At 38.6% G+C, this 26,153-nt stretch overlaps 1 protein-coding gene across 7 annotated transcripts in view; it reads left to right on the top strand.

Annotated features, from left to right (window-relative positions):
* The first annotated feature begins 222 nt into the window (after positions 1-222).
* The window catches only part of LOC149836714 (rho GTPase-activating protein 7-like), a 75,726-nt gene continuing 49,795 nt past the window's right edge, over positions 223-26,153 (top strand). For all 7 annotated transcript variants that reach the window (XR_016431832.1, XM_090005537.1, XM_090005539.1 and 4 more), the window contains exons 1-6: positions 223-556; positions 4,720-4,756; positions 20,124-20,200; positions 25,512-25,582; positions 25,672-25,750; positions 25,859-26,003. Coding sequence is in view for 6 of the 7 variants with exons in the window: in XM_090005537.1 (XP_089861663.1) it covers positions 503-556; positions 4,720-4,756; positions 20,124-20,200; positions 25,512-25,582; positions 25,672-25,750; positions 25,859-26,003 (463 nt within the window). In the remaining variant the exon portion in view is untranslated. The remainder of the gene's footprint in view (positions 557-4,719; positions 4,757-20,123; positions 20,201-25,511; positions 25,583-25,671; positions 25,751-25,858; positions 26,004-26,153) is intronic.

A 26,153-nucleotide genomic window follows, 5' to 3' on the forward strand; every position in this document is an offset into this window, starting at 1 on the left:
GGTCCCCCAACAGATCTCTCGCTCTCTCTCTCTCTCTCTCTCTCTCTATATATATATATATATATATATATATATATATATATAGAGAGAGAGAGAGAGAGAGAGAGAAGCTAGACAAGAAGAGAGCGTTAGTAAAAGAGTAAAAAAAAAATCACGTTCCTGCCGCCCGTTTGAAAAAGAATGTGGTTACCTTATTATTTAAAGGAGCAGCGCCCCCACCCCCTCCTCTCCCTCTCTCTCTCTCTATCTTCTTCTGATTGGTTTGACTGAGCTTCTTATTGTTCTTCCTGCTCTCGATCCTTCTGCCTTGAAAACGTAGCGTCGCCGGATCGGTTGCGTTTCTCGGCCGGAACGGTTCCCGAGGGAAAAATTTCCGGCGAAATGGAGCCGGATTAGTCGCTGGAGAGACGGGTCGGTCTCTGGTTGCTATTTTTTCGAGTGTGGATGATCGCGCAGAGGAGGGAGCAGTAGGGTTTAGCCGGCGACGTATGTCTCGGAGGAAATGTCTGGTTCCTTGGCCACACTTGAGCGCCCTGTAGCTAGAATGACGAACACGGTACGGCTCGTTCGTATCCCTAATTTCTTTCCTCCCTTTATGTTATTGAGCGAGTTTTCTTCGGACGACAATTTGTGTTTCCGTTTGCGTTCTGTGACCGATTGTTTTGGGTCCCTTGTGTTTGATTTGTTATGTTTACTTCACTATTTTTCTTTGGGAATCTGTGAGACTTATTGCGTAACTTCGAAATGTCGGTCGTGGAATGACGATTTCTGGTTTCATGTAGGCTTTCTTTATCTACGTTTGGGGTATAGGAAGTCTTTTTTATTTTGTTTTGCTTGTTTTCTCAATAATGGTTGATAGACTTGCGTAGATAGTGCGAGAGATTCATACTTCATAGTGATTTTAACCATTCGAAGAGGCAATCATATCTATTCTCTAGATGAAAGGACAGCGATTCCCTGTTACCAAAGCGTCTAGTTGATATAGCCATGCCATCCGTTCGCGGTGCTAGGCTTTCAAGTTACGAAAGTGAAGTGGGTGAGAGGCAATCAGCTAGGTAGGTCTCGCCATTCTGATAGCGAGTCTGTTTGATTTTCTATCGGATGCATTATCTTTATTCTCATTTTTATCTTATTTTCCGTTAGTTTGCACAGAGAAAGCATCTGCACGGCTAAAGAGGCCATCAAGTATCCGTCAAAATTTCGAGACTTCATGTGGCTTGGAAGTTGGTTCATTATGTTGACCAACCCTTGACTGAAAAATACAGTTCTTAAGAAGTTACGCCTCTTCATTCAGGGTGGTCAATTTACAACATAAAAAATAGAAAAAGTTCAATCTAGTGGCATTTTTGGCCTCTATTTTGGCTTAGAATCTAAAAAGATTGCTGCCTTCCATTTAGCAAGCTAGACTTTACGCAGATAATCTCACTTCCTGTACTTGGAATGAGTGATATGATGACTCATCCATGAAATGGTAATAAAATCCTTGCCATGCGGCTGTGAATGCGGGCCCTCGTGTGTAACATATATACAAATCACCATTCACAATAAGCTTTGAAAATCTTCATTCAATCTTTTGCAATCATTCCATTATAAAAACTGTATATAAAAACACTGACCAGATGTTAAACTTGTTATGCGCATTGAAATGGTCTACGTTATTTGAATTGGGAAGTTTGATGTGGACCCAAGGAAAGATATTGATTTATAGATCTCTGCCTTGTCAGTTGAAGTGAGGAAGGTTTATGTTGTTTAAAATGTGTGGTCAACACTCTTATACTATCATTAATATCCTTGGAACAAATTGCTAGGATTCGGATTCTAAACAACCTTCTGATAGGACCATTGTGTGTGTGTGTGTGTGTGTGTGTGTGTGTGTGTGTGTGTGTGTGTGTGTGTGTGTGTGTGTGTGTGTGTGTGTGTGTGTGTGTGTGTGTGCATGCCTGTGCACATGCACTTGTGTCCTTGAGTGCGAGGGTGTGTATGCACGTGATCATCACCTCAAAATCTAGACTTTAGTTCCTCTCTATCTGTCAATCTATAAATCAATCAATCTGCTACACCCCAGTCATAACAGAAGCGGATCGAGCTTGGAGGATCGTGGAGGATCTAGAATTCAACTTGGATTTAGGGGGTGTAACTAGGACTTGAATCAGATAATATGATCCTTTTTGTAATGCAGGATTGAAGGGATTCATTTTGTAGAAGCACGAGCTTGACCTTAGGGGGTTGAATTGGATATGAGGATTCTTTATGTAAAACAGGGGAATCCTGTTGTTGGATTCAGTGGGGCATGGATCAGCAACATGTGGGTTGGGATTGAGTCTTTGGTGTCCCCAAAAGCAGCGAGTCTATGAGTATCTACTTGAGAAGAGAACAACAAGGTGATGTGCAGCGACAACTAGAATCCGTCTAAAGCAATGTGGAGTGATGACCAAGACCTAGTTATGGCAAAGTCATTAGAGTTCAAGATAGGGTAGATTAGGAACGTTAGGGGCAATTTGCAGAAAAGGGTTTCAAGTGGGATTTGGGTCATATTTGAAATCCATTTTGCAATTGAGTTGGATACAAGATCCAATTTGTAATCATGTTTGGGTTTTGTATTTGATCTGGTATATGTTTGTAATTGGAATGGTCAAGTAGCTTGTGATTGGATTTGGTCTGGATAAAGATCCAACCTACGGAAAGGTATGATGACAGAATGTTCCTTTCTTAGTTGTCAAGTCCATCCACTTTGGGAGCCTCAAAGGGCATGTATTATATTTGGTGCTAGGTCTAAAAAGGGGGGTTGGGCATGTGTGCATTATACAAGCACCTAGGAGATCCCGAATAGCTCTTGGAAGTTTGTGCAACCCTATCTGGCTACAACCATGTTCAGTTAAGCTTATATTTAGGAGATCTATCTTTATGCTAGAGGGTTGCTTGGAATCCAATTCAAGTAAGTATTTATGAAGGAGCTTACATCCCCTATGTAAACCATGTTAAATTTGGAATTGGAACTGGAGATTGAACCCCTCTAAGGGGTACATTCTCTCTCTTTCTCTTTCTCTCCTCATCCTCCCTCCCTTCCTCACCTTGCTTTCTTGTCCCATTTCTCCCACTGTTTCGGTTGTCCCCACTCTCTTGCCCCTATTTCCCTTACTCTGTCTTCCATCCTACCAATTTTTGACATCTCAAGCAGTAGGCACAAGGCCTCATCTTGCTAAAATGTCATATTCAAATACTTGCACTTTGTGTTATCTTTTGGGAGCATAGATGATCAGGTTGTGCACTCGAGCTGATTGAAAAGCCTAGCATCGGGCTAATTATCTTGATTCACCAAAGTGTAAAGATATACAATTTGGGACATTAAGATTTTTAAAACATGATAAGTTAGAGCCAAGAATACGAGCCGGTGGCAGCCGAAGCTATTGTAGGTTGTGTGCACCCTGAAATGAATCGGAACTACTGTGAAGAGCAGAAAGAAGAGAAAATGACACATTCTTAATTCTCAAAATAACAAGGAAACATATTAAATAACAATAACAAAAACGAAAAGAACATGGATGTGTTCATGGTCCACCACATTATCTTACCAAAATAACAAGAAATACTAAAAATAAAGTTGAAACAAATAACATTTTCTTTCCTGTCTTTAGACCAAAAGGAATGATGAACTCCTGAGGATAGAAATTGGGTAACGAGTTGACTAGGGCAGTGGGATGTGGGTTTCTTGATATGAGTTTTTTGTTGTTACAAGGTCAATTCGTTTTCCTTCTTTTCACGTCCCTTGTTTTTCTAGTTATGCATCACAAACTATTAATAAATGAATTTTCCCATTATTCATTATCTTTGGATCTCTTCACTGCATTCACAACCAGCAGGAGACAACCATCAATGCTTGGCCCAAATTATTTACCATTAGGTTCTAGGAGACGAAAGCGCCTTTCACCATGTTCTCTGCTCAAAGAGGCTACTTCAGATCCTTTCCTATGCATTGAAGCTTTTACACACACACACAAACACACAAAACTTTTATGATTGAGGAAACATCTTGATTGGAATGACAATCCAAAATGCAATTCCTAACAAACAAACTGTGGTGAATCCATCTATGGAGTCAGATTAACATGACAGAGCTTGCAGTGATTTCTAACTAGATAGTATGGTACAATTCCGTAGATGTGCTTGTGTGTGTCTGTGCACATGCATGCATGCCTGTGTGTATGTACAGGTAATAGAATAATTCCTATTCACGAGAAACATACCCATACACAACTCATATTGGCAGTTGAGACAATAAGCACAACTAAAAATTTTAGATCTCTATGTCATATTTTCAAAAACATACAGAAAGAGACGAACTGCACAGGGTAACTGCTTGATCCAAGTGCGTCCTTAATGCTTATGTATATTTGTTATTATTGTCATGCCTTTTGTGGCATGTGTTCCCCAGCCAACCAACACATCGAAATTGTTTCTCCTATGTATACTTCTGCAGTTCTTTTCTTAATTTTCTGCCATCTCACTAACAAAAGAAAGACCTTATATTCTAAGCTACCATGTTTCAGTTGTTGATTTGTCGAAAACTCTGTGGTTGCTATGCATATCAGTTTTTCTATTCTACTCATTGTTTCTGTGTTACATGTCTACCATCTTGTTAGCAACATGTAGCTGTTTATTATTGAGATTAGATGAGGGAAATTCTCTATTTATGATTACTTTCTTTTTGTTCCTATGCAGGTTTTTAAGAGTGGTCCACTTTTCATATCTTCAAAAGGTCAGCAAGGGATACTGCATTTAGCTTGAATTTTTTCATAATATATTAATGTGATTCCTGCAACCATTTCTTAACATTTATATAATTTTTTAAGCCAAATTACTTTTGAAGATGGTACCAATTATTATTATTGAGCAACAAGCACTTGCTTGTTTTCTACTATTTTAGAGACTACCTATAAGAGATTATTTATGTTCATCTACCTGCCTGGGAATGTCTTCCATTGCTGGTACATATTTCCAGATATCTCACATATTTTGGCGTTTTTCAGATTTAGTTGGACTGATCTATAGGTTGAACATACTGCTCCTAGCCTATGAATTTTCTAGGCACTTGCTGAATTTATATTCACCATAATTGCTTCTTGTCTTTTGCTTCAATGCTTTATACCACAAATTCAACATTCTTTTCAAACTTTTCATCAGTAACTACCATGGTAGGAGGAAATATTATGCAGATATATTCTAGAGATGATCAGTTATAATTGGGATATTGGAAGTTCTGTTACTATACATGTCTGCTTTTGTTCCTCTTAGATAAAAGAATCAAGTCAATCAAACAATTGCTGCTTTAAAATACATATTTAAAATCATAATAACCAGTATCGGTCCTAGCTATGTCTATAGTTTTGTCGGGTGATTTTAGAAGAAGCAGTTTTCTATAGAAAATCTTGGCATTTAAAAAATAAAAAATGTAAAGAATAATAAAAAAAGATAAAAATAAAAGGTTTTAAATATTAATAGTACTTTCCTACAAAAATATAAAGAAACAGTTTAAAAGGTTCTTAAAAAGCAATGAATCATAAAAAATCTGTACTTAATATATAAGAGTAAGAAAAATTTGATATTATCAATCTATCACGATATTAACATTATACCTATATATTGGCGATATGTTAAAAAATATAATGTCATTTTAACATTTTTATATGCTATTATGAAAAATATTAATATTGCAATATTTTTGAACTATCGGCAAAATTGGCGCCTATGATTAAAATCCCCTATTGCTTTTTGACCTCAAATTTTATGCAGTGGCTGAAATATACATTTATTTGCTTGTTCATCTAGGAGAAAAGCAAATAAGAAATTCTCATGTTTGTGTGTGGATTCCCTTTTATGGTCATGCCCTGCAAAACAAGAAACAAAGGATGAAAGAGAGAGGTTAAAAGAGAGGAAGTCGTATATATATATATTTGTATGTAATGTGCCAATTATAGGAATACTCTTATAAACAACTACATCAGTCGAGGAAGCGAAAGCGGAAAGCGATTCAGAAAGCGGAAGCGGGAAGCGATTCAGAAAGCGGAAGCGGGAAGCGAGGTACTTTAAAATTGTAGGAAGCGGGAAACAACTTAGAAGCATACCAGGAATCGTCTCAGAAGTGAGAAGAGAAGCGAATCGGAAGCGACCTAGGAAGCTAGCTGGAAGCGAATGATTCAAAGGAGAAATGAAGAGGAAAGAGAAAGGAAAGTGAATAGTTATCGAAAATATATATTTTTCTAATTTCTTAAAATATAAGATTTATATTATCATTGACAAAATAAAACATGACTAGATAACATTAAAGTTCATCTATTAATCTCAAAACTGAATTATGTATGCAAGCCAACCATCTAACAAATGCATCCTGTTGCAATCATTTAATATATAATACATCAAAACAATATATAATTCATATTCATGTTGCAACCATTTAACAAATGCATCCTGTTGCAATCATTTAATATATAATACATCAAAACAATATATAATTCATATTCATGTTGCAACCATTTAACAAATGCATCCTATTCCAAGCATTTAATAAATAATATAACAAGTAGAAAGCGAGACACTTTAAAAATTTATCCAATGATGTGTGACAACAAGGCTGCTACCTATATTGCCAATAATCCGGTGTTCCATGAGAGAACAAAACATATTGAAGTTGATTGTCATTATGTACGAGACTTGGTGCAGACTGGGATCATCTGTACTAAACATGTTTCATCTGAAGATCAAGTAGCTGACGTCTTCACCAAGCCTCTTGCTAGTTCCAGTTTCCTTAGATGTTGTGACAAGCTGAGCATGATTGATATCTATGCTCCAGCTTGAGGGGGAGTGTTGAGAGTATTAGGCATGTGCCTTTTATACTCGTTAGTTTAAACATAGACAGGGGTAGTTTGTTATTATGCATTTTTTTCAGGGCTCTATTGTAACTTAGGTATTTTGGCTAATCTCTATTTAAAGGAGATTAGACCTAATGTTAAACTCTTCTTTTTCAGTGTCAATCTGCTCTTCACGCACTGCTCCTCACGCTCGTTCTTTTCAACGTCAAACTGATCTTCACGCAGTGCTCTTCACGCAACAATGTCCTTTCTTTCTGACATTTTACGTTTTGTCTACCACCATTATTTTGGCTAGGAGTATGGAGCAAACCAGCATTCCTATTATCATAGTTCCCACACTCACGTCCTCTTCCACATGGAGTGTTGGCAGTAATCATGACTTTGTGTGAGTTCTAATGCGGATCGTCTCTCTTAGGGGCCATATTGAACATAGCCTTAAACTCCAGAAGCATCAATCGTAGCTTATCAAAGCTTGGTCTTGGATCACAGCCCATATACATGGCAATGAACATATTGTACTTATCACATAATCCTCTCAGGGTTTGAGAACAAATGTCATCATCAGATATAGGCCCCCCTATGGCTGCAAGTTGGCCACAATGACTACGATCTTATTTAGATACTCAAACACACTTAGATTACCTCTCTTCAATGCACCAAATTCTGATTTGGGATGATATACCTTGGGTGTGAAAATATGCTCAAACCAACTGTGAAGAATACCCCATGACTCTTTGGTTGCAACTCTAAAAGGAATGTGAAGTAGAACCTATCGGGAAAGGGTTGTTGTCATGAACACAACAACTGCTTGTTCGTTCTTGCGCCAAGCTATGTATTATGGGGTTTTGACCTGTTGAGAATAGGTGGTTTTAAGTTAAGTCTTTTTATATTAGAGGTTATTTGAAATTATTTTTTTCATAAAGGGCTTAGATGTAATTAGTCTTTTTAGTCTCTCTCTATTTAACATAGAGAGATGCCCTAATGAAAGGGTGAAGTGTTTTTCTCTGTGCAGCCGTCTCTCCCTCTCACTCTCTCTCTCTCTCTTCTATCTTTCCCTCTATCTCTCTCTCTACCTAGGGTTTGGTGCTTCTTTCAACATGGTATCAAAGCCACGTGCGATCTTGGGTGCTTGAGCTCCAATCTCAGTTTCCTTCAAGCAATAAAACCTCTTGGTGGATATCGCTCCTCTGCTGATCAGCGATCAACGCCTCTTGGTGAAGATCAGATCTGGCGACAGATTTGTAGTTAGACCTAGTCACGACAATGAAGATCTGACTGGAGGTCATGACTCACATCTGAAGCCAGATCTGGAAGGTGGATGAAGACCCAATGGTCGTGGGTGCCAGAACTCGTCGTGTACAGGGTGAAGATCTGAAAAAAGGGGAAGGAATCAGATCTTACTCAGATCTGGGTATGTTTGTTAGGAAGGCTTGGGAAAGAAAATCAAGTCTTTGATTTTCTGTCATGGTTGAAGTCGCCAGCCACTACCTATCAAGTGGAGATCGGGTCTGCTGACGATTGACGTGGAAGTTGACTGTGGCGTGTGGATCATGGTTTTCTGCCCTGATTTTCTGCTGTGATGCCGTGATCCCCTGCTGTGATTCCTTGCTGTGTTTATCTTTGCCGTGATGCTGTAATTTTCTGCACTGTATTGTTGCCGAGTTCTTTGAAGGCCTATGTTTCTGCGTGCTCAAGTTATCGCTAGTTGTGAATCTGGATGGTGAGTTTATCTCAGATTCTATTTTGTTGGTAGATTTCAGAAGATGAATATTAGCAGCCGTGTTCCCTGCTGTGTCGTGATCTGTTTGGCTGGAAAGTATGTGCTGTGAAAGCAGCATGTTAACTTATTGCAGAATTTTTTTTAAGCAGCAGGCGTGATTCCCTGCAGTGTGGGAAAATATTTTGTTTGTGGGATTTTTTTTTTGTCGAGGGATTCTGTGTTGAGTTCTGCTACTGGTTGTCTTAGTGGCTGATGCGTGATGATAACACACGCTATTCCTTGTATCACTTGAAGCCTGTCCAGATTTTATCTCTGGTGTGGAAAACTGTGTAGTCGCGGAAAACTGATGTGTGATAGTCTGAAAACCAGACACAACTTTATCGTGTTGGATGTGTGATCTTGATTTGCAACCAATAGCCATCCGCGGTTGAGGTGGAAGGTGCTGGTCAAGGTTCTTTAAAATTTTTAAGTTTGGATCTGAATAGTAGCAAGTCGTTTTTCTCAGATTTCATTGGTGAAATCAAAACTTGATATAGTCAGGTTCGTAGTTGATTGTGGGTGTGCGCGTGTGGTTGCTCCTTGATTGTGTGAATCTAGCCAATTGTTTATATTATGGCTCAAGTGGTTAAATCAGATGCAGATTCCTCCAATGATTATGTAACACTTAGCAGGGCTGAATATGACGAGTTCCTTGCTTTACGATCATCCACTTCGAAGTCTTCTGTTGCGGAGGTTGTGTGCTCGGCAGGTGATGGCCTGCCTATCTGGTCAAGGTGATAGGTGGATCATTGATTTTGGAGCCTTTGGTCACTTGTGCGGAAATTCGAGTAATTTTTTGGGTTTAAAACCTGTGACTGGTCAAAAAGGGGCACGTCTTGCTGATGGTAGTTCTTCCCCAATTGTAGGGCATGGAAGCATGTCTATTACTCCTACTCTTCAATTGTCGCATGTTCTTCATGCTCCTTCGTTTCCACAGAATTTACTATTCGTCAGTCGAATGACAAAAGATTTGAATTGTAGAGTGATTTTTGATCCTATGGGGTGCACCTTTCAGGACTTGCTGACGGGGAGAAAGATTGGTGGCGGCTATGAGGAAGGTGGTCTGTATTACCTACACCAACCAGAAGTTTCGGCCTATTCTGCTGGTACATCATCCTCAAGTCCTCTATTGTGGCATCATCGTTTGGGTCACCTTCCAGTGATAAAACTTCGTCGTGTCATTCCTCATATACCTCCCTCAGTTTCTTTTCAGTGTGAAACATGTCAATTGGGAAAACATTGTCGAAGCTCTTTCCCCACTAGTCAGAGTTCGTCAAGTCAAGGAGTGTTTGATCTTCTTCATGTCGATATGTGGGGTCCGAGTAGGATTCCGAATAGGTCTCAGTGTCGTTATTATCTAGTTATTGTTGATGACTTCTCAAGGTTATCATGGGTGTTCCTGTTAAAAGATCGGTCTCAAGGTCCTGTCATTCTTAAATCTTTAATTGCCGAGATAAAAACTCAATTTGATGTATGTGTTAAAATTGTTCGCACTGATAATGCTCTTGAGTTCAAATCCAAAGACTTACTTCAATTCTATTCTGGTAATGGGATTTAACCTCAATTTACATGCCCCCATACCTCTCAGCAAAATGGGGTGGCTGAGAGGAAACATAGACAAATCCTTAATGTTGCTCGATGCCTTATGATTCAATCCAATATGCCTGCTTCATACTGGGGCGATGCGGTTCTGACAGCTGGTTTTCTGATAAATCGCATGCCGTCAAGCTCTGTAGAAGACCAGATCCCTATTCAAATTTTCCATCCAGAGGCTCCTCTCTTCCCTATCCCCCCTAAAGTGTTTGGATGTGTGTGTTTTGTGCATAAGCTGGGTCCGGATCGAGATAAACTTGCTGCGCAGTCTATTAAATGTGTTTTCCTTGGGTATCCTAAGAACCAAAAAGGATATCGTTGCTACGACCCTATATCGCATAAAGAGTATGTTAGTGCGGACGTTGCCTTCTTTGAGTCTATTCCTTATTTTTCAAGTACTACTCCCAGACTACAGGAGAGCCTTGGTGATATCCTTCCTCTGTCGATTTCTCCCTTTCCGTTAGAGTCGCTTCCTCCTCAGTCCTTGGTTTCAGTGTCAGGTGTCTCGCTTCCGAAACCCTCCCATAGTATACACGCACAGGGTGCCTCCTACCTCCATGCCGCCATCACCTCCTTCTCCTCAGGTAAGTATTTCTGAGCAAACTGTTGCCCCTACATCTGATGTTGATCTTCCCATTGCTCTGCGCAAGGGAAAGAGACAGTGCATTCTTTACCCCATCACACAATTTGTATCAGAAGCTAATCTTGGGGCTTCTACGAAGAATTTTATTTTTGCTCTGTCTGCCTCTTCTGTTCCGCTTCATCACAGTCAAGCTCTAGTCGACTCCAACTGGATGCAGGCTATGCGTGATGAGATGGATGCCCTATGGTCTCGAGGCACTTGGGACTTGGTTGATCCTCCCACAGATGCAGATATTGTAGGCTGCAAATGGGTATATAGCATTAAGTATAACTCGGATGGGTCGATTGAACGGTACAAAGCCCGGTTGGTTGCAAAAGGCTACACTCAGACTTATGAGGTTGACTTTTTTGAAACTTTCTCCCCAGTTGCTCGTCTTGGCACTATTCGTCTCGTTCTTTCTGTTGCTGTGCACCATGGATGACCCTTGTTTCAGTTGGATGTCAAGAATGCCTTTTTGTATGGGGATTTGCATGAAATAGTCTACATGCAACAACCTCCAGGGTTCGAGGTTCAGGGGGAGTGTCAGAAGGTGTGCAAGTTGAAGAAGGCTATTTATGGCCTGAAGCAGAGTCCGCGGGCATGGTTTCACAAATTATTTGAGGTCACGAACATAGAGGGCTTAGTGTTGTCTCAAAGAAAGTATGTGTTGGACTTATTAAAAGAGACTGGAATGCTTGGAGCTAAGCCAACTAATATTCCAATGGATCCCAAAACTCACATGTTCGATGAGAAGTCTGACTATGTAGATAGTGCCAGCTTTAGATCCTTGGTGGGTAAGTTGCTATATGTGGTTGTTACTAGACCTGACATTTCATTAGTCGTGAGTAAAATCAGTCAGTTCATGGACAAACCTACAAAAGTTCACTGGGATGCAGCTATGATGGTTCTTCGGTATTTAAAGTCATCTCCTGGTAAAGGTCTGTTGTTTAAACGAAATCCATCGTTGGATGTGGTTGCCTACACTGACGTAGATTACGCAGGATCTGTCAAAGATAGGAAGTCAACATCTGGATTTTGTGTGTTTGTGGGAGGAAATCTTGTTACCTGGAGGAGTAAGAAACAAACCGTTGTAGCCAGGTCGAGTGCTGAATCTGAATACCGAGCAATGGCCTAGACTGCAGCTGAGATTATGTGGGTAAAATCAGTCTTGACCGAGCTTCAGGAAAAAGTATCCCTTCCTATGTTGATGATGTGTGACAATAGGGCTGCTACATATATTGCCAACAACCCAGTGTTTCATGAAAGGACTAAACATATTGAAGTTGACTGTCACTATGTTCGTGACCTGGTTCAAGCTGGGTTTATCTGCACCGATCATGTATCTTCCGAAGATCAAGTAGCGGATGTTTTTACCAAAGCCCTGGCGAGACCTAATTTCTCAAAATGTTGTGACAAGCTGAGCATGATTGATATCTATGCTCCAGCTTGAGGGAGAGTGTTGAGAATAGGTGGTTTTAAGTTAAGTCTTTTTATATTAGAGGTTATTTGAAATTATTTTTTTCATAAAGGGCTTAGATGTAATTAGTCTTTTTAACCTCTCTCTATTTAACATAGAGAGATGCCCTAATGAAAGGGTGAAGTGTTTTTCTCTCTGCAGACGTCTCTCCCTCTCACTCTCTCTCTCCTATCTTTCCCTCTATCTCTCTCTCTACCTAGGGTTTGGTGCTTCTTTCAACATGACCAAAATGACAGATCCATCAGATTTATCTTTAACTGTCTCTTTTTCCCTTTAGTAACTTCCTGGGTTTTGGACACAAATTCTGAAGGGACAGGCTCAGATCAATTGAGGTGCCCCATCAAATCATGGCTACTGATGAATGGGATAATCTGTTTTTTTCAGGTAACGAAGTTGGTCTCGTCCAATTTTTCAGTGACCAACTGACTCAGGAAAGAAGAGTTAATGGGATTGGGCGAAGCCATAACAGAACAGACCAAAAGAAGAAACAAAACATAAAGAAAAAGAATATGAATCTGAAGAAAACAAGGAGAAAAGTAGATTTAGGTTGGCCCAACAGTCTGCAGAGATGCCAACATCAGCAAGAAACAACCTTTTTTTTGGGTCGAAGGAAAATAATGCGAAACATATATAAATATAGAGGCAAAATGAATCCCCTTTGTTTTCTTTTTTTTATAGGGCATGAAAACGACACTTCCTTGGTCCCCAAGGAGATCAAATCTGATTCTGTAGATCAGATCTGAAGGAAACCGGATATAATTCTGTAGTTCAGATCTATAAAGAACAGTTTGTGAGAGATTGAAAGGGAACAGATCTGAATTTATCAATTGATAAAAGTTAAAACAGTCTGAACAAAAACAACCTTAAACATGATATCAATGATCAGAATATATTGTAAGGAGAAAGAACAAGGATAAAGAAGGAGAAAAATAAGAGGAAGTAGAGATATGAAAGAGGGAGAAAAGAAATATAAAGAGATAGAAGAAGAGATAAGAAAAATGAAAGAAAGAAATAGGAAGAGATAAGAATCAGTACCCAAGATTTGCCAAGGACTTACCTGCCACCTGCTCCTATACCATGTGAAGATTCCCTTGAAGGTCGTGCCTTGCAACTAGGGGTGTCAACAGGTCGGGTTTACCTAGACCAAACCCTATAGGGTCCGGGTATGGTGATAAGTAAGAAGACCCTATTAAGACCTGGGCCCGACCCGAGTTCCGATTAAGACCCACAATTTTTCAATGTAAAAATGATAAAAAATATTATTTTACCGGGTATGGTCCGGGTCTGGTTGATGTAGTTCTTATCAGGTCCGGGTATGGTTTCTCTTATAGTGGACCTGATTAGACTCGGTCCGGACCCGATACTGTACTCAAAAATCAGTGATTCAGGTCCAAGTCTGGTTCCACTTTGGTCCAAACCAAACCCGACCTGTTGACACCCCTACTTGCAACACAAGGAAGAAAGAGAGAAAGAAAGGAAGAAAGAGAGATGTTAAAAGAGAGGAGGTTGTGCCCTCTTTGGGACGCCCTTGGGTATATATATATGTTTGTGATGTGCCAATTACAGGAATACCCTTACACACAATTACATAAGACTACACATGGCCTTTTAACTTAATGGACTGAAATACCCCTCATATACAATACGAACATAGAACTAGTATCTCTAACAGTTTGAACTGAATTGCTGTTTCTGAAAAGGTTTAATCAAAATATAAGGTCAAATTTTGGTGTGGCTTTGCATATATAGGCTTTCACCTTCATGTTTTGAGCATCACTTGTATGGTGGATAACGTCACTTCTATGTATAATTTAGATAGTGGTAATTACTGTTGAATATCTACTTCTTTAGCATGTGTAATTCATGTCATAGTCACAAATATCGGTATCGGCTATATCTCGGCGAAGCTATTTCTTGCTATATTATCGGTTTGGTGATAAATCTCGGGGCATTAAAAAAAAAGTATATATATATATATATATATAACAACAAAAACAAGTAAGAAAATATCATGTTTAGATAATAAAATACATATATAGTATATACTAAAAGAAATAAGTAAAAAATACAAAATAAAGAAGAAAAACACCTTTAAGACGTAGAAATGAAGTAAAAACAATAAAAATAGTTGATAATATCGTGATATTATCAATTTGGTGATATTTTACCTATAATATCGTTTGATGAATATAACGCGATAATATCACGACATTTTCAAAATATCGCTGATATCTGTGACTATGGTTCATGTTGCCTAAGTCGAAGTTTAAGCCTGTCGTATGATTGGGGCTTTGTCATTTCCAAGGTCATATTATTGTTAAAATGTACCTCTTATATATATACATATGTATATATATAATATTACATCAATACCCGATAGGGGTATTTTTGTAATTTCACATAGTTGTTTTAGAATACAACTATTTTTGGTTTTTGTTAAAATGTATTTTTTCTTTTTTTATTTTTTACATTTATTTTTTGTATTTTTTAAGCACCAAAAGGGGCTCCAACCATAGAGTCGTTGGAGCCCCCAACGGTCACAAATGTGACCGTTGGGGGCTCCCAACGACTCCATGGGAGCCCCCTTTTGGGCTCTCCTTTTGAGGCCTTTGGCCTCCTTTTTTCTCCTCTCCCTCTTGTATAAATAGGGGTGAACCCCTTGTATATTATTTATTCTTGAGAGCTCTCTCTCTTTTCGAGAAGAGGCTTTTTATATTGTTGCCTTCTTAAAGGCTTGTGCTTGTATTGTCCCTTAGTGGACTTGTGATATTGTCTCTTTTGTTCATTGTTGTAAGTGCTCATAAGCACTCTTTATATTTCCGCAATATCTCATTACATGGTATCAGAGCCACTCGATTCTTGAAGGAAAGATGTGGTTCGTGTATTTCATATTTGGTGGATCTCTTCTCACTTCTTGGCAACATCATGGAGGCAAAGATTGACCTATCCTTCAAGCTCAATGGAAAGAATTATACGATGTGGGCATCGGCAATGGAAAATAATCTCAAAGGAAATAAACTTTGGGGTTTTGTCATGGTTATCGTTCCAGAACCTAAGCTTATGCTCACAAAGAACTAAAGAGGTCAAGAAAAGGCTCTTGAAGGAGATGCTCGTCTCAAGGCCATTGAAAACCATCAAAAGGAAGTGGAAGATTGGGAAAACAATCACGCAAAAATCCTTGCGTGGTTTATGAACAATGTTGAGCTTAAGGTATGTGCTAATATAGCTAAATTTCGTAGAGCCAATGAGGCTTGGTCCTTTATGAAGGGTATGTATACCCAAAAGGATCTTGCAAGAGCATATTTCTTGCAAGAAAAGATTAGAACCACCAAACAAGGTGATTCTAGCATTCAAGACTATTATAGTGCCCTAAACCCACTATGGGATGAATTGGCTCTTTTAGAGCGAAAATGGGTTTCTATGGAAGATATTGATTTAATACAAAAACGAATGGAACAAGAACGATTATTTCAATTTCTTTTTGGGGCTACGTCCCGAATTCGAGCAAGTGAGATCCTCACTTCTCCATAGATCTATTTTTCCTCCTATTGAGGATGCTATTGCCGAAATCACTCAAGAGGAGACAAGGTTTGGCATGAGTAAACATGTTGATGAAGTACTTGTCGTATCAAAACCGGGTAACAATGTAAGAACCTATAAACCTCCTCATTTTGGGAAACAAGGAAACTACAATGGAGGAAGAAAAATGATTGTTTGTCATCATTGCTATGAGCCGGGTCACATTAAACCCGCTTGCCCAAAGCTTAATGGAACTTTCAAGCCTAAGGTGGCCTCTCTTGAAGAAACTACCACCAAAGAAAATGAAGGCAAGAACAATGACCTCAAGGAAACTCTTGGACAAATATCTATGGCTCTTCAACAAATTCTAAAAGTTTCTTCCTCCACATCGGGTGCGGCTATTGCTTCTACATCATCACCCGGTACGTATTCTTGGATCCTTGACTCCGGAGCCTCTTTTCATATGACCCCCCATGAAAATGCACTTATTGATGTTTGCACCAATTCAAAGGACTCTTGTGTCTCTACGGCCGATGGAACTTTTTTAAAAATTTAAAGCATTGGCTCTTTTAATGATTCTCAAAATTTTTGTGTTCCAAAAGTAAGAGTTGTTCCCAAACTAAATTTAAACTTTTTTTCGGTCTCTCAAATTGCCGACCATGGATGTGAAATATCTTTCTTATCTAATGGTTGCTTTGTGCAGGATCTCCGGTCCGGGAAGCGGATTGGGCAAGGCCATAGAAAGGGAGACTTCTATTATATGGACCATTTCGATCTCCCTACAAATTATTTTTGTTCTTATGTCCAAGAAAAAAACATGGAAACTTGGCATAAAAGACTTGGTCATCCAAGTTATTCCAAAATGTATATCTTTTCTTTTGGAAACAAATTTTGTAAGGAAAAAGAAATTAATTGCAAAGATTGCATTTTTTGAAAAATGAAATCTATTCCATTTCCAACTAGAACTTTTCTTTCATCAAGACCTTTTGAATTGGTGCATTCAGATGTTTGGGGGCCTTCTCCGGTTATGTCTAAAGGGGGCTATTCGTATTATGTTACTTTTATTGATGATTTTACTCGGTATGTTTGGATTTATTTTCTTAGTCATAAATCGAAAGTATTTACCTTCTTTAAAGATTTTCATAAAAAAATTCAAAATCAATTCCAAAATAACATATCTATTTTAAGATCCGATTCCGGTGGCGAATATTTATCTCACGAATTTCAAAAATATTTGACCCAAAATGGAATTTGCCATCAAATGTCATGTCCTAGGACTCCTCAACAAAATGGCCTAGCGGAAAGAAAACATAGGCACATTATAGAAACCGCTAGATTATTACTTGTTTCTAGGAATATTCCAAAGAAGTTTTGGGCCGAAGCCGTTCTAACCGCAACTTATCTAATCAATAGAATGCCCTCTTCTAAATTAAAAAATGCTTCTCCCTATGAAAAGCTCTTTAAACTTTCACCCGATTTCAATCGTCTTCGTATTTTTTGTTGCAAATGTTTTGTCCTATTACATAAAAGGGATAAGTTTTCTCCAAAAGCAATTGAATGTGTTTTTCTAGGATATGGTGAAAATAAAAAAGGGTATAGATGTTATGATTTTAAGAATGATAAACTATATGTTTCAAAAGATGTAACATTTCTAGAAGAAGAGAACAATTTTGATAAAATAGAAGAAACAAATGAAATTGATTACATATTTTTATATGATCTTATTGATGACATACAAGAAGATTTTCTTGAAAACATAGAAGATACATGTGAGGCGTCCCATCTTGATATAATACCCTCAAATGATAGTGATACAAATATGAATGTTTACTCAAGAAGAAATCAAGAAAATCCTATTAGTACCATCGAAAAATACTCTCAAATTTCTGAATCTACTGAGGAACCACAAGTTAGACATTCTTCTAGAATATCAATACCCCCAAATAGGTTTGTATCCTATGATTCCTTAACACCCAACTATCGGGCGTGTTTAATAACCTTACATTCTTATTTTGAACCCGCTCACTATAATCAAGCTAAATCTATACCACATTGGGTTGAAGCAATGCAAGTTGAACTAAATGCATTAAAAAAGGCTAATACTTGGGAAATAGTTAATCTACTCTCACACAAAAAACCTATTGGGTGTCGCTGGGTCTTCAAAGTTAAAACTAAAAGCGATGGCTCTTTGGAACGATATAAAGCTAAATTAGTCGCTAAGGGATACTCCCAAGAATATGGCATTGATTATGAAGAAACATTCGCTCCCGTAGCTCGAATGATCAGTGTCAGGACCTTAATAGTTGTTGCATCAACCAAAAAATGGCTTATTTATCAACTTGACGTAAAAAATATTTTTTTAAATGGAAGTTTAAGTGAAGAAGTTTACATGGATCCGCCACCCGGAATTAATATTAAGCAAGGTCAAACACTTCGGCTTTTAAAGACATTGTATGGTCTTAAACAAGCTCCTAAGGCTTGGTATGATTGTTTCAGTGATATCATGATAAAGTTAGGATTTCACTCTTGTTATACTGACACTGCTCTTTTTGTTAAAAATGCATGTACTAGTATCGTAATATTGTTACTTTATGTTGATGATATGATTATCACTGGGAATGATAAAAATAGTATTATTGATGTTAAAAATATGTTAAAAAATAATTTTGATATGTCTGATTTAGGTTTTCTTAGATATTTTCTTGGAATTGAAGTTGCATACTCTTCTCGAGGATATATTTTGTCACAGATGAAGCTTGCTGCAGATATCTGTTCTAAGTCTGGGATTTCTGATGATAAGAAAGTAGAGACTCCCGAGGTTATTAATGCCAAATTACGGTTGGAGGATGGGGTTCTTCTGGAAGACCCCACACCCTACAGACAACTCATTGGGTCTCTTACCTATTTAACCATCACCAGACCAGATATCGCCCATGCGGTTCAATCAATTAGCCAATTTCAGCATGCTCCTACAACTGTGCATATGAGTGCTGTTCTCCGGATCATCCGCTACATTCGGAATACCATCAATAAAGGGCTATTTCTATCCTCCTCTTCTTCCTTGAATATCCTTGCTTATACTGATGCAGATTGGGGAGGTAATCCCAATGATCGAGTCTCAACTACTGGTTTTTTGTGTCTTTTTAGGCGACTCTTTGATTGTCTGGCAATGCAAGAAGCAGCAGAAAGTTTCACTATCATCCACTGAAGCCGAGTATCGGGCTATGGCAACCACGACAATGAAACTTGTATGGCTTCGCAGTCTGCTTAAAGACATGGGGGTTGATATTACCGAAGCCTCAAAATTATGTTGCGACAACAAGAGTGCCATCTATATTGCGAGCAATCATACCTTTCATGAGCGTACAAAACATATCGAAATCGATTGCCACTATGTTCGTGATGAATTCTTACGAGGAACAATTGCTCTACCGTATGTCACTTCAGAATATCAGTTGGCGGACTTCTTTACTAAAGCTCTTCCGGCTCCTCGCTTCATGTTTCTTCTTGGCAAACTTTCTGTCATTTCCCCGTAAAGTTTGAGGGGGGTGTTAAAATGTACCTCTTATATATATATATATACATATGCATATATATTATATTACATCAATACCCGATAGGGGTATTTTTGTAATTTCACATAGTTGTTTTAGAAAACAACTATTTTCGGTTTTTGTTAAAATGTATTTTTTCTTTTTTTATTTTTTACAATTATTTTTTGTATTTTTTAAGGACCAAAAGGGGCTCCAACCATAGAGTCGTTGGAGCCCCCAACGGTCACAAATGTGACCGTTGGGGGCTCCCAACGACTCCATGGGAGCCCCCTTTTGGGCTCTCCTTTTGAGGCCTTTGGCCTCCCTTTCTCTCCTCTCACTCTTGTATAAATAGGGGTGAACCCCTTGTATATTATTTATTCTTGAGAGCTCTCTCTCTTTTCAATAGGCGACTTTTTATATTGTTGCCTTCTTAAAGGCTTGTGCTTGTATTGTCCCTTAGTGGACTTGTGATATTGTCTCTTTTATTCATTGTTGTAAGTGCTCATAAGCACTCTTTATATTTCCACAATATCTCATTACAATTATTGCCAATGCTCTTATGGCTATGTGGCTAGTTACTGATTTTTTTTTCATAGGAAAGAAAATTTGTGGAGCTGTGAGTTAATTTTCTTTTACTTTTAGTTGATTATCTTGCTTTGCTAACTAATTACGTATCTCTATTACATGGAATTGCTTTGTTTTGGCTTGCACTGATGTAATTCCTTTATTTTCATGATTTGGTTTCTTACAGGCATTGGTTGGAAGTCATGGAAGAAGCGTTGGTTCATCCTCACACGGACATCATTGGTCTTCTTCAAAAGTGACCCTGTGAGCAGTGACACCTTTTTCCTTATATGCTATATGCATTTGTATTGTCGACTTGGGTTACTATTGAGACTAAAACATGTTGTAATTGTCTCGGTGCTTTAGGTTGTTGGAAATAATTGCAACTGGTGGATTAAGAAACAGAGAAACCACAAATATTTGAAAATGATTTTGTATGTTTGAGTACAGGAAAAGTCACACAAATTGCAAATATTGAGTTTTATGATTGGTTGAGTTATTGCCATCATTCCTATCTAAGGCTAAAACATGAGTTTATCTACAATATTTCATGCCTCTATTTGTGTCCCTTCAATTAATAGTTGCCTCCTTTTCCTGATTTCTCCAACTTTTGACTTGTATTAGACGGCGTTTCAGGTTTTTGTGTAAACTGTTTAAAACATCTTGGATGGTATTGGTTAAATTTCTCTATTGTTGGCACTTTGCAGTAATTATACACTTCCTCTAACATACTCCATCTTGGTTTGTCTTTTTCTGTTGCTCCAAGGGTCTGTTTGGCAAACATTTTTGTGCTACGAGAGTTCTCCACTCTTTTTAACATTTGGTACAATCCACTAGTGTTGGCCTCACCATGGTCTGATGAGAACTCTTCTTGACTTGGTGATGCACCCATTATCACATAAGCACCACTACCTGTGTCCATGCCATCCAGGACAACACCAATTCATTTTTCTTCCAATGATTTCTGCAGTAAATTGACCATCTTAAGAGATCCAAGTACCAAAACATTATGCTGTCTACTTGATCGATTTCATAAAAGTTTACCATTGTGGAAATGTTGGGTTGTTTTTCCTTGGTAGGTGTTGCAGAATAGGCAATTTTTTTATAAAGTTAGTAAGGAAAATTGAAATAACCTTTTAATTTTTACAAATATGGAAGCTACTAGGTTCATGCTATTTACATAACAACATTTACATTTTTGCTCAATCAGTTGTCTGGTCATAAGTGATCCAAAATGGAATAGCCTGTCTATTAACTCCATAAGATGCAATTCTTCTGCTGATGGAGAAAAGCTAAGTCACAGGGACTCAACAAGGTGCCGCACCCGCTTCGACGCGACGCGACACGGGTGCACGTGTGGGTGCAGCACCTGGTGAGGTCAACACGACCCTGGGTGCGGTCAACGCACCCAGGGCCGTTTTCGTTCAAAATTTTAACGTAAAAAAAAAAATCTGATGCCCGATCAAAAGGGGTTGCGAAAGAGGATTAGGGCAAATTTTTTTTGCCCTAATCCTCTCCTCTCCCGCGCAGCTCCGCTCTCTTGCTCGCCTCCTCTCCTCCCGACGTCTCGCAAGGGAGCCCGACGCCACCTCCTCCTCTCCCTCGTCGCAGGTACCCTCTCGCTCTCTTGTTGGGTCAGCAGGGGAGGGGTCGAGCCCCCCTGCTCCCTCTCACTCTCTTGTTGGGTCGGCAGGGGAGGGGCCGAACCCCCTTCCTACTCCCTCTGATTTTAGGGAGGGGCCGAGCCCCTCCCTGTTTTCGGCAGGGGAGGGGCCGAGCCCCCCACCCTGCTCCCTTTGATTTCAGGGGAGGGGCCGAGCCCCCCTCCCTGCTCCCTCTGATTTCAGTGGAGGGGCTGAGCCCCCCACCCTGCTCCCTCTGGTTTCAGGGGAGGGGCTGAGCTCCTCCCTGTTTTCGACAGGGGAGGGGCCAAGCCCCCCATCCTGCTCCCTCTGATTTCAGGAGAGGGACCGAGCCCCTCCCAAGAAAAATTTTCTTCCGGGGGGCGCTGCCCCCCTACAACCCCTCACCAGGGGCGGCCTCCCCTGGACCCCCGCCCACTGAACGCACAACTGGACCCGCGCGGGGGGGGGGGGGGGGTGAGCCCCTGAACCCCCCCTAGTAAGGGCAAAAACTCTGAATCGGGCTCCACAATTCACCATTGGACTCGATATTATAAATCTTGATTGTCTGCATAATTGATTTTAATATAATTTTTTTTGTGTTTTCAGGACAAAAATGACGGATGAAGGGAAAGGACATGCGTCATCTTCATCCTCATATGTGAGTTCTGCTGCTAGTTTTGTTGATAGTTGTAGTGCGAGTGATGATGTAGGGCCACTATGGGTACATATAGATAAGCTTGCAAAAACTGAAGAAGGAGGTGGTGGAAACAAGAGATTTCGATGCAAGCTCTATGAAAGAGATTTTGTTGGGTCTTACACAAGTGTGGATGCTCATTTGTTGAAGATACCAGAACATGGCATTTCAGGATGCTGAAAAGTTGATGAGGCAATGCGAAGACAATACAAGAAGAATATGAGAAGAGAAAGACAATGAGTGATTCTTGTGCAATTAGTGTCCCATTTGGAAGCCACCAAGAAGATGCTGAAAAAAAAGAAAAGTCAATATAGGAGGTAGAAGAACGATACAAGCATCATTCAATACATATGGAAGGGAGGATATGAATAAAAAAGTAGGGAAGTATTTTTATTCTAGTTCACTCCCATTTAATGCGGCTAGAAATCCTTATTGGAAGGATTTAATAATATCTTTGGCAAATTGTAATTTGAGTGGCTATGTGCCCCCAGCTCAGAAAAAATACGAACCACACTTCTTGCAGAAGAGAGGGCAAATATGGAGAGGTTGCTGGAGATTAAAAAATATTCATGGGAGCAAAATGGAGTTTCTATTGTTTCTGATGGATGGACAGATATTCAAAGGCGTTCACTGATCAATTTCATTGCTTTTTTGCTTAGTGACCCAATATTCTTGAAAGCAGTTGATACATCTGGGGAATATAAAAATGCAAAGTATTTGAAGGGGTTGTTTATAGAAGTCATAAAAGAAGTGAGTGATCAGAAAGTGATATAAATCATTACAGACAATGCTCCAGTTTGTAAAAGTGCAGCGTTGAGTTTTGAGAGTGAGTACCCTCATATTTTTTGGACTCCCTGTGTAGCACACGGCTTAAATTTGACCTTAAAGAGCATCTGCAACCCCAAAGAAGAAGAAAATTCACAAGCATATGCTTTATGTTCATAGATTGAAGATTTAGAAAGAAATGTCAAAAGCACTAGGAATTTTGTTGTTAACCACGCTAATGCTATATTTAATAGGCATTCTGACCTGAAATTGTTGAAGGTCGCTGAAACACGTTTTGCGTTCATCATTGTGACGGTGAAGATGATTAAAAAAGTGAAGAATGCTTTGGTTAACATGGTGACTAATGAAAATTAAACATTCTATCATGCTGATGATGATATCAAGGCTCAAGAAATTAAGAAATTCATTCTTGATGATGAGTTTTGGGACAGAATGATATACTTTCTTCAATTTATGCAACCTATTTGGGAAATGTTAAGATAAGTTGATAAGGATGAGCCCATGCTTCACAGAGTTTATGAAATGTGGGATAATATGATTGAAAAAATACAAGTTATAGTTTTCAAGCATGAAGAAAAAAATCCTGCATTGGATGACTCAGAATTTTTTAACCATATTCATTCAATTTTAGTCAAAAGATGGGATAAGAGTAATATTTCTTTGCATTGCATGACACATTCTCTTAATCTAAAATATTATGCAAATAAGTGGCGGGCAGGTGGTATGGTCGTGTCCCTCCAAATTTAGACCCAGAGCTATCAAGACATAGAAATATGTGTATGACAAGACTTTTTTCAGAAGCATATCTTCTACATCAAGTCACACAAGAGTTTGGAAAATTTTCTATCTTCGAGATTATATGGACCAACATTATTCGCGAGAGAGGAGGATAATATAGATCCTATCACATGGTGGTCAACATTTGGATCAGAAACACCTATTCTCCAACGTCTTACATTAAGGTTGCTATCGCAGCCTGCTAGTTCATCTTGTTGTGAAAGAAATTAGAGTACATATTATCAAATCTATAACATAAAGAGAAACAAACTTACCAACAAGCGTGCAGAGGATTTAGTATATGTTCATTCAAATCTGGTACTAATTTGCTTTCTTGGTTATTTGATTATTTCTTAGTTTTTCATTTAAATATACTTGTATTGTATTTAACATTTTCAAATTGGGTTTGTAACGCAGACAAGGAACATCAAAATTTTGGGGTGTAAACCCAGAAGACTGTGACTTCGAGGGAGAGCATGATTTCAACATGACAAAGATGGATTTAGCTGAGCCCAGTATTCCTTCTAATGATGCATTTGATGATGAAGAAGAAAATTATTAAGATCCATTACTTCATCGTCATATACATTGTAGGATATACTTTTGGTATGTAATTTAGTTTTTTGCTTTACTTATTTGATTGATATTTAGGTTGATATATTGCATGCATGATGAATGATATTATGACAATGTTAACTGTTAAAACTTCAAAATTATATATATATATATATATATATATATATATATATATATATATATATATATATATATATACATTTTTTCCCTGCCGCACCCCCGCACCCAAGGTTTTTTAAAGTGCCGCACCCCCTCACCCGCACCCTCACCCTCACCCTCACCCTCACCCTCACCCGCACCCGCACCCATGTGACATAGGGGAAAAGAAAAAAAAAACAAACCTTGAGATTTTGCTCATTCCATGAGGTGTGTCCATGAAGTGGGATACCCTAAATGCTTCTAAGTTAATTGATTAACATCCAATGTTAATTAGAACAATTTCAAAGCTCTCAGTTCCAAGCGATCAACCAGAACATTATCATAAATACTTCTAAGATAATTGATTAATATCCAAACAATTTCATGTCATTTCTGAGCGATCACCTAGACCATTATCATACTTTGGTTTAAGTTCATTGATTTGACTTTATTGTTCAAATTTGACATTTTAGTTGCAATTCCTGTATCATTTACATGCTTTATTCAAACTTAAACCAACAAGGTCAAAAAGAAATATTCTGGTTATCCAACTACAGCTAAATAAATGAAAAGATCTCGCTCATGTTATGAAACAAGGCTGAGGGCTTATGCTCCAACCAATTAATGCAGAAAATTTCAAACTTTAAGCATTCAAAATTCATCTTAAATGTGTTAATAAAAATTCATTTCTGTGATAGTTGTTTTTAATGGTTATAGTTATGTAACAAATGAAAAAATTGGGTAAACATGAATATGGTGTTTTACTGATGGTGGAATTATGTGCCAGTAAGGGTGCATGTAGACACTCTTTGGTGGAGGGACATGCCTTTTCTCGTTGTTGATAATATTGGCTGTTTGTTCTTTTAGTGGTACTTAAGATCGATGTCGTATTGGTTTAATTGGTTACTGATTGAGTGATTGTTAATGTTTCCTTATGATGTTTCAAGCACTTAATTGACTGCTGCATGCCAAATTTCAGAAGGAACTTTCTAATCGAGGTGGTGAGATGAACCTGACTCTTGGTGGAATTGACTTGAACAATTCTGGAAGGTATCATTCATTTGGATGTTATATGGTCAAGGTTATCATATCATTTATAATAAAATGTTAATGTTCTTCTGTCAATGGTGGTTTTGCAGTGTAGTTATTAGGGAAGATAAGAAGCTTTTAACAGTCTTATTCCCTGATGGGCATGCTGGGCGTGCTTTCACACTTAAGGTACTTGATCGTCTATCTCATGTTTAGGTTTTTCTGTGCACGTCAAATATAATATACAAATCATATATTCTTTATCTCTTCCATTATTGATGCTATCTTTTCTGTTAGGCGGAGTCATCGGAGGGTTTGTTTGAATGGAAAACAGCACTTGAGCATGCCTTGGCGGAAGCACCTGATGCATCTCTTGTGATGGGGCATAATGGAATTTTCAGGAATGATGTCTCAGACACATTCGAAGGGTCTTTCCAAGAGTGTAAGTATTTTTATAAGGGATTATGGTTACCCTTGCCTTTCAGACAATAGCATGAAGGCAAAAAAGTATACTTTTCAGATTTCACTATTGCACACAGTTTATCAATAAGAACTGCTTATATGATTTATTTCATAAATAATGGGTAACACT

Source organism: Nuphar pumila, chromosome 5 (assembly GCF_984573655.1).
Source record: "Nuphar pumila chromosome 5, dmNupPumi1.hap1.1, whole genome shotgun sequence".
Lineage (NCBI taxonomy): Eukaryota > Viridiplantae > Streptophyta > Magnoliopsida > Nymphaeales > Nymphaeaceae > Nuphar > Nuphar pumila.